The 11860-nt window shown below is 43.7% G+C and overlaps 1 protein-coding gene across 2 annotated transcripts in view; it reads right to left on the bottom strand.

The window, feature by feature from the left end:
- The window catches only part of EXTL1 (exostosin like glycosyltransferase 1), a 59063-nt gene extending 48015 nt beyond the window's left edge, over positions 1–11048 (bottom strand). For both annotated transcript variants that reach the window (XM_089479497.1, XM_089479498.1), the window contains exon 1: positions 7979–11048. In XM_089479497.1, coding sequence (XP_089335623.1) covers positions 7979–8916 — 938 coding nt within the window. In that variant the 5' untranslated portion in view covers positions 8917–11048. The remainder of the gene's footprint in view (positions 1–7978) is intronic.
- Positions 11049–11860: the final 812 nt, after the last annotated feature.

The raw sequence follows: 11860 nt of genomic DNA on the forward strand, positions 1-11860 counted from the left end.
ATCTGTCTAGGTATAATGCCAAAATGTCCTCCATTTTGATCATGCCTAAGAAACATGCATATATTAACATTTTTTAAAAAATCATCGAATTTTTTCGTGTGTCTTCCATTTTAAAAAAATGTGTCCTACATTTGAAAATGTCCTACATTTGTCCCAGTTTGGAGGTCCTGACTTATGGCAACCCTAGCCTAGGTTGAAGGACAAAATGGAGCTCTCCATGATTCCTTTATTCTCACATTGTGGGGAGACAGGTTTTATCACTGTACATGAGAGAAAACTGCTGCTAGCTTAAGGAATGGAGGACACATTGAACCCCGTCCTCCAACATTTATGCTGGCGAAACGTCGTGAATAAACTCTTCTAGAACACGGCCACATAGCCCAACAAACCCATAAAAAACAATACAAGGACTATTCAATGACCAACAAAGGCACTGCTTAGCCTATTTAGATTGGAGCAACAATTTACACTGCTCTGCCTGATGTCAATGTCCTTATTTTCAAATACTCAGGGGTCCTAAAACCTTCGATCCTAGTGACATCTCTCACTGTGGCAACAGCGCCATGATATTGCAACAGAGCTCAAGGGAGCCCTTGCACAGGCCAAGATGATGCATGTGTCTGAGAGAACTCATTTTTCATCTTGCTTGGTTCACTGTCAACAGTTGGCAAACACAGACATGTCTTCAGAGGTGTAACATTTATGACATGCAAATATTTGGAAATGCAGCATTCAAGAGCAGCAAAATCAGGACATGTGTTTATGTTTGTCCACGGAGTCGGATGAGTTTCCATGACACCTTCCGGGAACTGGTCACAGCTTCAGCAAATCAAGCCTGAACTCTCCCTTGAAGTCAAGATGACTAAACTCAAATTGTCATACTTTGGCCATATTACGAGAAGACAGACTTTCTAGAAAAGACAATAATGCTTGGTAAGACAAGAAGGCAGCAGGAAGAGGAAGACCATATTCAGATGGATAGACTCAATCAAGGAAGCCATGCGTATGAGTCTGCAAGACATGAACAGGTCTTGGAGGTCTCTCATTTGTACGGTCACCATGGATTGAAGTCAATTCCATGGCAGTTAACAACAACTCCTCTATTTTACCAGGTAAAGAGGCAACTCTCTCTTTCAGATCAGATGGGGGAATAATATTACTCTCATTCCATTGCAAATCTCAACACTCCTACACATTGGCTGGAGGAATGTGGAAGGATGCATGAAGTATAGTGTCTAGATAAAGAGAAATAATAGTGCCACTGTAGTCTGCTTTGGTCAGGCCCCACCTGGAATATTGTGTCCAGTTCTGGGCACCGCAATTCAAAAAGGACATTGAGAAACTGGAGCGTGTTCAAAGGAGGGCGACTAAAATGGTGAAGGGTCTGGAAACCATGCCCTATGAGGAACAACTTAGGGAGCTGGGGATGTTCAGCCTGGAGAAGAAATAGTTATGAGGTGATATGATAACCCTGTTAAATACTTGAAGGGATGTCATATTGAGTAGGGAGCAAGCTTGTTTTCTGCTGCTCCAGAGACTAGGACCCGGAGCAATGGATGCAAGCTCCAGGAAAAGAGATTCCACCTCAACATCAGGAGGACCGTCCTGACAGTAAGGACTGTTCGACAGTGAAACACACTCCCTTGGAGTGCAGTGGAGTCTCCTTCCTTAGAGGTCTTTAAGCAGAGGCTGGATGGCCATCTGTCAGGGATGCTTTGATTGAGAGTTCCTGCATGGCAGAATGGGGTTGGACTGGATGGGCCTGTGGCCTCTTCCAACTCTACGATTCTATGATTCTGTGATTCCCTCCCCCATTTTATATTCTTGTTAAGCAAAAGAGGGAAGCAACCTGTGGTCATCCAAATTGTGTTGGTCTAAAGCTCCCAAAGATGTGGCCAGCTAGAATCCAACACACCAAGATAGCTGCAGGTTGCCCACTCTTATTCAGCTGGTAAATAGTAAGCCATGGTATCTGCATATTAGGGGAACAATTATTCCAGGAGCAGAGCACAACTCATTTCCTTTGCTTTTAAATTATACAATAACATGTGGCAGCAAGGATTGCTTTAGCAAATACAATTTCCACCAACAATATACTTCTACAAAGAACACTTTAAAATGCCATGGCGCGTCCCTAAATGTCGCAGAGGCAGGCTTGAGAATCTGTGTTTGCTAACATCTACAGTAGTTCCACCCTTCGTAAATGCATCATTTGCTAAGAAAGTGTCATACACCGTTTAATCTCACAGGTGATCTGCCTGGAATAGGTACAACTCAAAAACAGAAGCCTCGACCATCTGGATAGGTGCTCCAGGAGTGGGTGGGAATGGCAGGGCAGCTGTACATCTTTTGTATCCATCAGCGTGCATTTATATACACGTACACTGTACTTTACTGTGTCTCTGCCTACTCAAATATTTAACACTTCAAGAAGAAACCTGCCTCTGATGTGTGTGTAAGCACACTTAGGTGCATGCTCATGTCCTTACTCCCAACTTCTGCCCTAAAAGTAAAATGGGGCAGGGATTTAAAATAGCGATGGCCAACATACACTCTCTCATGAGGCTGTTTGGGGGTCTTCCAAGGTGTCCCCCCGAAAACCACACAACTGAGACATAGCAAAAAACCACACTACCAGATTTCCACAATTTGGAGATGCCAGTAATCTGGGAAAACACCCTTAAAATAAACAAGAAATAGACCTTTTAAAGGGTATTTTCCAGTTTGCTACTGATTTTCAGCTGCACAGCCAAATTCACAGGAGGGGACCCTCATTTGCAAGGATTGTGTTCAAGAAGAGAGGGATCATTCTTAGTAAACAGACAAACACATGGAACACATGGAATGCACACACCTGTTTCAGCATCATAATATACACACCTTAAGAGCTAGTGTGGCGTAGTGGTTTGAGTGCTGGACTACAAGTCTGGAAACCAGGTTAGCAATTGCAAACCTCCTCTGAAGAAATCTTGCTAAGAAAACCCCATGATAGGTTCGCTTTAGGATCGCCATAAGTCGGAAATGACTTGAAGGCACAACAACAACAATAACCTATGAAATAGATGCCTTCAAGAATCCGCTGGGGCCCTGGTAATTCTCATTGCCTCTAATAGCAAACTCAAGATCTCAAACCATTCAGCTGAGCTTGGGAGCACGATTTAAACATTCCCCACAATGCCCTTGACTTGAGGGACATTGCACCAGGGGCACTGTGGGAAATTCATGGTTTCAAACTGTCCAGTGCTGTTCACAATAATCATAAACATTAGAGTTCTCTGACAGCGAAAGCTAAATATTTCACGAAACTATAAATCCTAGAATTCCATAGCATTGGGCTATGGCAGGTAAAGTGGTTTCAAACTGAATTATTTCTGCAGTGGGGATGCAGTCAGCATCCTGATCTTCTAAGTGACATAATCTCCCCATAACTAATTATAATTATGATTTCCAATATATATTGGCATCTTAATACAGTAGTATGGATTGGACAACTCAGAGCCCTTCAGAGGTTGTTGGACTGAAATCTTTAGATCTCCCCAGCCAGGACAGTCAATGGGGAAAGTCAATGGGAAGTACAATGCAACAACATCTGGAAGGCCACGACTTCTCCACCCCACTTGCCTGACAATGCCAGAACTTCCTCTCATATCCACAGATGGTTATCCTTTTATATTTTCTCATTTCCAAATACCACCCATTCTTATTTTTGTCATCCTTTAGTTTAATGATGTGTGTTTCAGCCTCTGCCTGCATTACATCCTTTATCATTATCTTTCATCTTCACAGTTTAGTATCATACTAAACACAAAAACAATAAGCTTTTAAGAGACAAAAATCCATGTGAAATAAATTCATGCACTTGGCTACTATGCACCTTATGGTTCCTCTTATGTTTTTAAAAATTGCATCAACAATTTACAGTCATATCAGATCATAAAGTTAAATGAGTTAGCATGGTGCATTTCTTATTCCACATAATGGTCACACAAAATTTCCCAGTCTTCAAAAACAAAAAATAGACATGGCTTTTCATTTGGGTATATGCACTTCCCATAAGAACTGGGGGAAATGTATCTTAACCCCCAGTTGCCAGTGAATAACATTGAATTTTACAAATAGGCTTTTGCTGCGTGCCTTCAACTCGTTTCTGACTTCTGGCGATCCTAAGGTAACCCTTAGTACCCAGTGGGTCTCCATGGCCGAGGAGGGATTCGAAGTCATAGTCCAATGCTATGATTTTCGAAGTCATAGTCCAATGCTCAACCTACACCATGCTGGCTCAATGACAAACAAGACTAGATATGTATGTATGTATCTATGTATGTAAATAAAAATGTGGATTTTTTTGCCCTTAGGGATTGGTAAAGACCACATTCTGGGTTGAGTTTTTCTTCCCTCCCACACCTGATATAGCACACCTGGCCATGAATCATCTCATGTTGAGTAATCCGAGTGATGTACATCTTTGTTGACTTTATTTCAAGTTTCAGTCTAATCAAATGTTTACTATTTGAACCGCCACAATGGAAGCACAGATCATCACAGCGAGACTTTTCAACAAGAAGAAATACAAGCATAGATTTGGCAAGGCTGTTGGACCTCTCATGCAAACCTGTGTGCGAATCCCTTGCATTTCTTGACACTTTTTTGCCCCATCAAGAGAACTGAGTAGGGATGTACATGAGGATGGAGTGGCGGAGAGAAAGATGATCAGAGAAATTGTTCACCATCTGTTGCTTTCCTTGAAACTAAGGACCAGTGTTTATACCAGCACAAGCCTACTGAGTTCAACAGATTTAAAAGGTCAACAAACCAACATAAGCTCCAAATCATTTACCCCAAAGTTGGTCATTCAGACTCCTAGCTTTCCTGCTGCAACACATGTCCCTGGGTGATATTGTTTTATAATCACAACAATTTTATCCCAGTGGTTCCCAAACTTAGAATCGCCAGGGGCTTTGGACTTCAACTCCCAGAAGCCTTTGCCAGCTTGGCCAACATTCAGGAGTTCTGGGAGCTGAAGTCCAAAACATCTGGAAGACTAAAGTCTGAGAATCACTGCGAGCTGCTGTCAACTTTCAGGTAGCAAGGAGCTGTTTGGTTATGTTTTAACCTGGCTTTATTTTTATTTTTTCCTGATTGTTTAATTGTGTCTTTTCTATTGTTTTTTGTGGATTTTTAACAATGTTTTTTAATCATAAAATGCTTTGAGTCCTAATCTTGGAAAAGATGAAATAGAACTAACTAACTAAATAAATAAATAATACATAGCTAAATTAAAAAGTATATGCCTTTTTCTGCTTTCTTTTTTACCCTCTCTTTCTTCTTTTGCTTGACTTGTGTCATTTCCTAGTTTGGAAGTCCTTGGGGACAGTAACCCTTCATTTCAGAAATCTTCATGTATATGAATGACCATTATCATTCCCACTCCCATTCCCACATCTATTCAGTGCTCCCAAATAGTTAATGAGCAGAATTTTAACAAGGCAAAAGGGGCTTCTACACTGTGCAAATAATGCAGTTTGATACCACATGAACTGCCATGGCTCCATCCTACACAATCCTGGGATTTGTAGTTTGCTGAGGCGTTGGTACTCTTTGCAGAGAAGTCTAAAGACCTCGTAAAACTACAAGTCCCAGGATTCCATAGAATGGAACTATAGCATTAAAGTGCATTATTTCTGCAACATACAGTAGATGCACCCTGGGTCGAGCCTGCCTACACATGTAGCTTTGGGACACACATCCAGTCCATATGCTTGCTTCTGCATGAATACATGAAAATCTGAAAGCAAATGAGGCCTGAAGTCTCCATACAAGCTAAAATGAATAAACTGAGGCTATCTTATTTTGGACTTTTCATGAGATGACATGACTCATTGGAAAAAAATAATGATGCTTTTAAAAGTTGAAGGCAGCAGGAAAAAGAAGGAAGAAAGGAAACCAAAGCCCTGAGTTTGCAAGACATGAGCAGAGCTGTTGCTAAACTTGAAGGTCTCTTAAACACAGATCTGCTATAAGTCAAAGCTGACTTGATGCCGAATTACAACCACATAAAGGGTCTTGCTTCTTAACAAATCTGCCTAGGATCAGCCTCTGAACTGCTTTATGCTGCCTGGATAAGTAAATTATTTTTATAGTGTTAGAATACTGTACACAAGATTTTAAACTGAAGTTGTAAACCTTCATTGCTTTGAAAAAAATTCATTTTAAAAAACATAGTGACAGGCAAGCAGAAGTCCAAATCCATTGCGTACACTTTGAATCTTGATAAAGGCACTGACTCAAGTGGATCAATAATTTCTGAAGAAGGAGAAATCTGATATCATAGATGAAATGTTCAACATATCTAGCACCTGGCACCCAATGTTTTCAATTCTTAAATCAGGCAAAACATTAGTGTTAGCTTAAGGTTATTGACCAAATGCTGTTTCCAATGTTGAATATAAAGCGTTATAAAAAAATACTTTAAGATACTCTAAGGAAATTTGAGGGTCACACAAAACCCTTCTTAGGACTTAACTGTTCAGAAAGGCAAGGGAGGGAGGGAGGGAAGGAAGGAAGGGCTAACTATTGCTTAGTTTCCTCCTCTATCTTCCAGGTGAGCCATTACAGGAGACCATACAGAATGCTTATGCTTTGTAAAACAAATTCATAGAAACACAGAGCTGGAAGGGGTCTCAAGGGCCATCCATCTCAACCCCCTGCCGTGCAGGAATACACAACTAAAGCACTCCTGAGAGATGACCATCCAACTTCTGTTCAAGTAAAGTGAATCCAGCACCCTCCCTGGCACCAAAACATTGCAAGTAATAGTTCTTTATATGCAAAAAGGAGAAATACCAAGGCTCAGATATGGGGCGATGGGAACCCATTCTCTGATAAGAGAAACCCTTATTTCAAATCCTTGAAAAATGGGAGGAAAACATGCTATACGTGCTTAGAGACACATCATCTCCGATACTCCAGAGCTCAGCTGTGGTGATTCAAAAGATTCCAGGAACTAAAAATATGGAGCAAGCGGCTAAGTTTGAGTTAACATTTGAGTAAACAGCCTAATGACATTTTCACAGGGTGATGCTGACACATTGCTACACAGGGGTCATGCGAAAAACCTAGCTAACAAGGCTTTCAAAATATCCTAGCTTTCGACTGTGGCATTTCTACAACCCTTGCATTTATTTTTATTTGCTGATTCCTCTGTTTTCTTTACTCCATAACCCTCCCAGCCTGAACATCGTGGCATAAATTACAGGTACAATTACGGCTCACCCCAAAGATTTTGGTGCCCGAGCGAGGTGGAAAATAAAAATTGCACCCTATACACACTTATTGAGATGGGACCCATGCTATTGGGAAATTGTTTTGCATAAGCTGCATGGAAATGAGTGTGTGCTGTTGAGCAGCTGCTGTTCATCCAAGATTTCTGTAGAATTTCCCACTGGAGCATGGCCCATGGGTCAAACAGATTTCTGCACCTTTTTTCCACAGACATGTTACGATTTGTCTTAGGGTGTCCATAAGCTGAAAATGACACGAAGGCACACAATAGGAGAAAACAATGGAAGAGACCAATTACCGGATCCTCAATCCATTTATTTGACCTAACTAGAGGAATCTCATTGAATCAATGGAACTTACATAAAAATATATATATATATATTGTGTCACGTCTTTTAGATTGTAAGACTGAGGTCAGGGAAATGTCTAATTAACCATTTGTGGCTGAAAAGCAGGGTATAAATACTCCAAATAAATAAATAAAGTTCAAACTGGTATCCAAAATCTACTGTCCCATCTTGTCCCATGGTATGGATGGACTGGAGCTTTTTTAAAAATACATTTTTGAACTACAGTTGACAGAATCCAACAGCTAATATGGCCAGTGGTCATAGAGACTGGGAGATTGTGGTCCAAAAACCCCAACCCATTTCCAATTTTTAGGCTAGTTCCAAATGCAAAAAGCTTTCTCACTTACCTTTCGTAGTCTGCATTGTCCTTATCGCACCGTTTGTCCTTGTGCTTCTCCCAGTCTTTGCCATGTTTGCACGTGGTCAGGGATATAATGTCTTTGCCGTTGTGGATATGATGGAGAGCGTTCCTAGTGTCGGATCCAATGCCCGTCAGGTAGCGTTTCCCTTTAAAAACCAAGAGGTATTTTTTCTTTGGTGGGACAGAGGTCTTATGCAGCCAGCCCCTCTCCCCACCTTTCTGGGAATGGTCCCTTGAAAACAAAGGGATGGAGATGTCAAAACCAGGCCGGAAGTTCTCCATGTAGAAGCTGGCCTTGGCTAGGATGGCTTGACCAATGTCGAAGCCCAAGTCCTCCGTGTAGTTAGGCCACGTACCCGAATAAAGGTTAAAGATGAGATGATTTCGGCCGTCGTTCCACAGCGGGAAACCGTGGATCTTTTCGTTAATGTTGTGAACGTACCTTGGGGAGAGGTGGTCCCTATCCAAAGTGTCAATGTTGAGGACAAAGAGGCAGGCCTCTTCAGGGTTGGAGGTGTAGTAGCGCGACTCCTCAAGGGATGCAATGATTTTGAGGTAACTTTCCGACACAAGGTCCCCACTTTCCAAGGGATAGACGAAGACCTTGAAGCCATGCTCCCTGCATTTGGAAAAATCAAAGCACGTTTCCATACGGCAGTGGCTGTTCTTATAAATATTCCTCCTCAACTCTCGCCGGGCCTTGGGGGATTGTTCACCAGTGTCTGCCTCATCGCTCTGGAGCTCCTCTGGACCAGCAAAGCTCTTCAAGAGAAATCCGTCTGCCCAGCGGGGCCAGCTCCTCAGCCCGGCAGCTTTCTTGGTGGAGAGGAAGGCAAAGCGTCGGATTTGGTCTCCTCCAAACAGGGAGAGCAGAAGCCAAGTGGCCAAGAAAGTCATGAAGATGTATTTTTTCCTGGCCTGCATAGGTTCGTGTGAAAAAGGAGGTCCACTTCATCGGCAGGTCGATCCAGGAAAGAAAAGTCATCTAGGCCAGAAGACAGAATTTAAACCCACCATGTGTTTCATAACTGGAAGTGCGGGTCGATAATTTTGCAGATAGTATCTCGGAGGGGTTTAGAAGACTGGGTGAACTTTTCAAATCCTTTCCCCATCTTACGACGCACCCAGGAGTATCGCCACTCTTGTTTGCAAACTACCACTTCGTTGGCTGTTGCTAGAGCTGAATTGCAATCGTTTCTTCTTCTGCCAAATGCAGCCTTCGACACCTTGATGTCCTCTGAGGCCAGCGGAGTACACAGCAGCTGTTTTTCTACAAGGCAATGTTTATTTCAGCCTGTGCCACCACCATGAGAGGAGAGTATTTGATTCCCTTTTTCCCCCCAGCTTCTTCCTGGTAAGTTTTAATTTCTTTCTGTTCTTCTAATCCTCAAAGTCTGCCCTGTTTTTCCTTCGGCTTAAGATTGAGATAAAAACCTGTCCTTTTATTTGATCAACTCCCTGGCTACGCTGTGCTGCAATCGGCTTGTTCTTGCTGTTGTTTGTTTTCTTGATCTGAGCTCTGCCTTGCCAGCTTTGGCCTGGCACTGCCCGCTTTCTCTTGGTTGGCACACCCCTCCAGGGAGTTCACACCCTTCACTGCTAAAGGTCTTTCTGGATACCTGGTTCTCTGGGTAGGAAAGCTGATGCTTCCCACTGGCTCTGCCAGGTTGGGATCTGAGCTTTTGACCTAAAAGGGATAGACCAGATCCCTACTTTTTCTGCTATGGAACCAATCTCAGGACGGGGAGGGGGGAAATGAAATTTTACAAGGGATCCAAACAGTCCCAATCCTCCGAGATTGTTTTGCAGCTCAGGTGCCAGCCTTTTCTAGGTGCTTTGCAAAACCCCAGTGACCAATTCCAGCTTGGGATCTCAGCTTTTGAGCTGGAAAATAACCGAAGAGACAGACCAGATCTCTATTTCTTCTGCTATGGATGAATTCTCAGGATGGGGAGGGGAAAAGAGAGATTTTTCAATGGACCCAAAGAGTCCCAATCCTCTGAGATTGTTTTGGAGCTCAGGTGCCAGGCTTTTCCAGGTGCTTTGCAAAACCTCAACAACCAATTCCCCCTTGGGATCTGAGCTTTTGACCTGGAAAGCCACTAAAGAGGCAGACCAGATCCCTACTTCTTCTGCTATGGAACAAATCTCAAGATGAGGAGGGAGGGGGAATGAGATTTTACAAGAGACTCAGAGAGTCCCAATCCTCTGCCAACCTTTTCTAGGTGCTTTGCAAAACCCCAGCAACTGATTCCAGCTTGGGATCTGAGCTTTTGACCTGGAAAGCAACGAAAGGGAGAGATCAGATCCCTACTTCTTCTGCTAAGGAACAAATCTCAGGGTGCAGAGAAAGGTGGGGGGGGGGGATAAGATTTTACAAGGGACCCAGAGAGTCCTGATCCTCTGGGATTGTTTTGGGGCTCAGGTGCCAACCTTTCCCCAGGTGCTTTGCAAAACCACAGCAACCAATTCCAGCTCTTCTTCTTATCTTTTTGCCCTTGTCCACCAGCGATCCTAATTCTTTTCTTTTTTTCTTGCTGCAAAGCTGGGGAGTTGAGCTCACCTTCTCAGCTTCATCCTTGGATCTCTTTTGGAAGACTTTGTTAAAAACTGGTTTTCGATCTTGCATGCAGCCCTTTCTCTCTTCCCAGGCTGCGATGGGAGAAGGAAGAAGTTCTTTCAGTCCTGAGCGCTTTTTTCCCCTATTGCATTTGCCTCGGATCTTTCCACCCGGCTCCCTTTGGAGGCTCAGAGTAACAGCAATCCGACCCTGTGGCTTTCAGCTGGGGGGATCCCATTGGCAGGCACCAGGAGATCCAAACCCTGGAGGAAACACACCTTAGGATCTCCCTTTTTTCCCTTAGTCCATTATTGATCTCCCTTGGCTGGCTTTTTGATCACACCAGTCAAGGCTGCAGAAGCACAGCCCACAGCTGGATTCATCTCCCCTTTCTGCTGATTGCCAATCAATGCATTGCGGATCGAAGGTATTGATCGCCCGCCTTACCTGCTCATTCATTCATTCATTCCTCCATCCATCCCTCTGCTGCCTTGGTCAGCTTCTGGTTCACACTGGGTTCTGATGCCACCTTCAGAACCTTCCACCCAAGCCACGCCCCTCGCCTTTGATTGGCCCTCCGCCCTCCGAAGGGGCGTGGCTCTCATTAACCTTTTCTCTGCCTGGAAGAGTGGGGGAAATGAGGTTTTTTCCTCCTGCAGCCAAGCCTAAGAGAGCAAGTTAGATCTGCCAAAGCAGCCTAAGAGAACCCCAGAAAGAGAAAAAGCCATGTTCCTCCAGAGGGTTGGGACTCCAACTCCCAGAAGTCACAGTCAGAGGTCAGGGATTCTGGGAGATGAAGTCCAAACATCTGGGGGATCCAAGGTTGAGGGGCATTAGGTCAGTACTTTCCCAACTCTGGTCCTCCAGGTGTTTGAGATTGCAACTCCCAGAAACCAGATGAACCAGCAGTCAGGGATTCTGAGAGATGGGCCCCATATAGACTGCCAAAATAAAGTGGCTTCGGGTCACTTTGGAGGTATGTTGTTTAAATGATGCATGTGTCCTAAGAGTCCGAAAGCTTCACCAAAGCCACATTCCAATCCTTAGGACTGGAGCATGGCTTTGGCGTGACTTCTGGACCCTTAGGACACATGCATCATTTAAACAGCATACCTCCAAAGAGACCCAAAGCAGCTTTATTTTGGCAGTCTGTAACAGGCCATGGAGTCCAAAGCATCAGGAGGATCCAAGGTTGGGAGCCACTAGGTCAATAATTCCTCAACTCTGGTCCTCCAGGTGGAGTGGAATCCATAGCCCTGAGCCTGCAAGACCTGGGCAGAGTGGATGAGGACAGAGGGTCTTGGAGAT

The sequence above is a fragment of the Sceloporus occidentalis genome, unplaced genomic scaffold (assembly GCF_023333645.1).
Source record: "Sceloporus occidentalis isolate IW3139 unplaced genomic scaffold, rSceOcc1.0.p SCAF_13, whole genome shotgun sequence".
Lineage (NCBI taxonomy): Eukaryota > Metazoa > Chordata > Lepidosauria > Squamata > Phrynosomatidae > Sceloporus > Sceloporus occidentalis.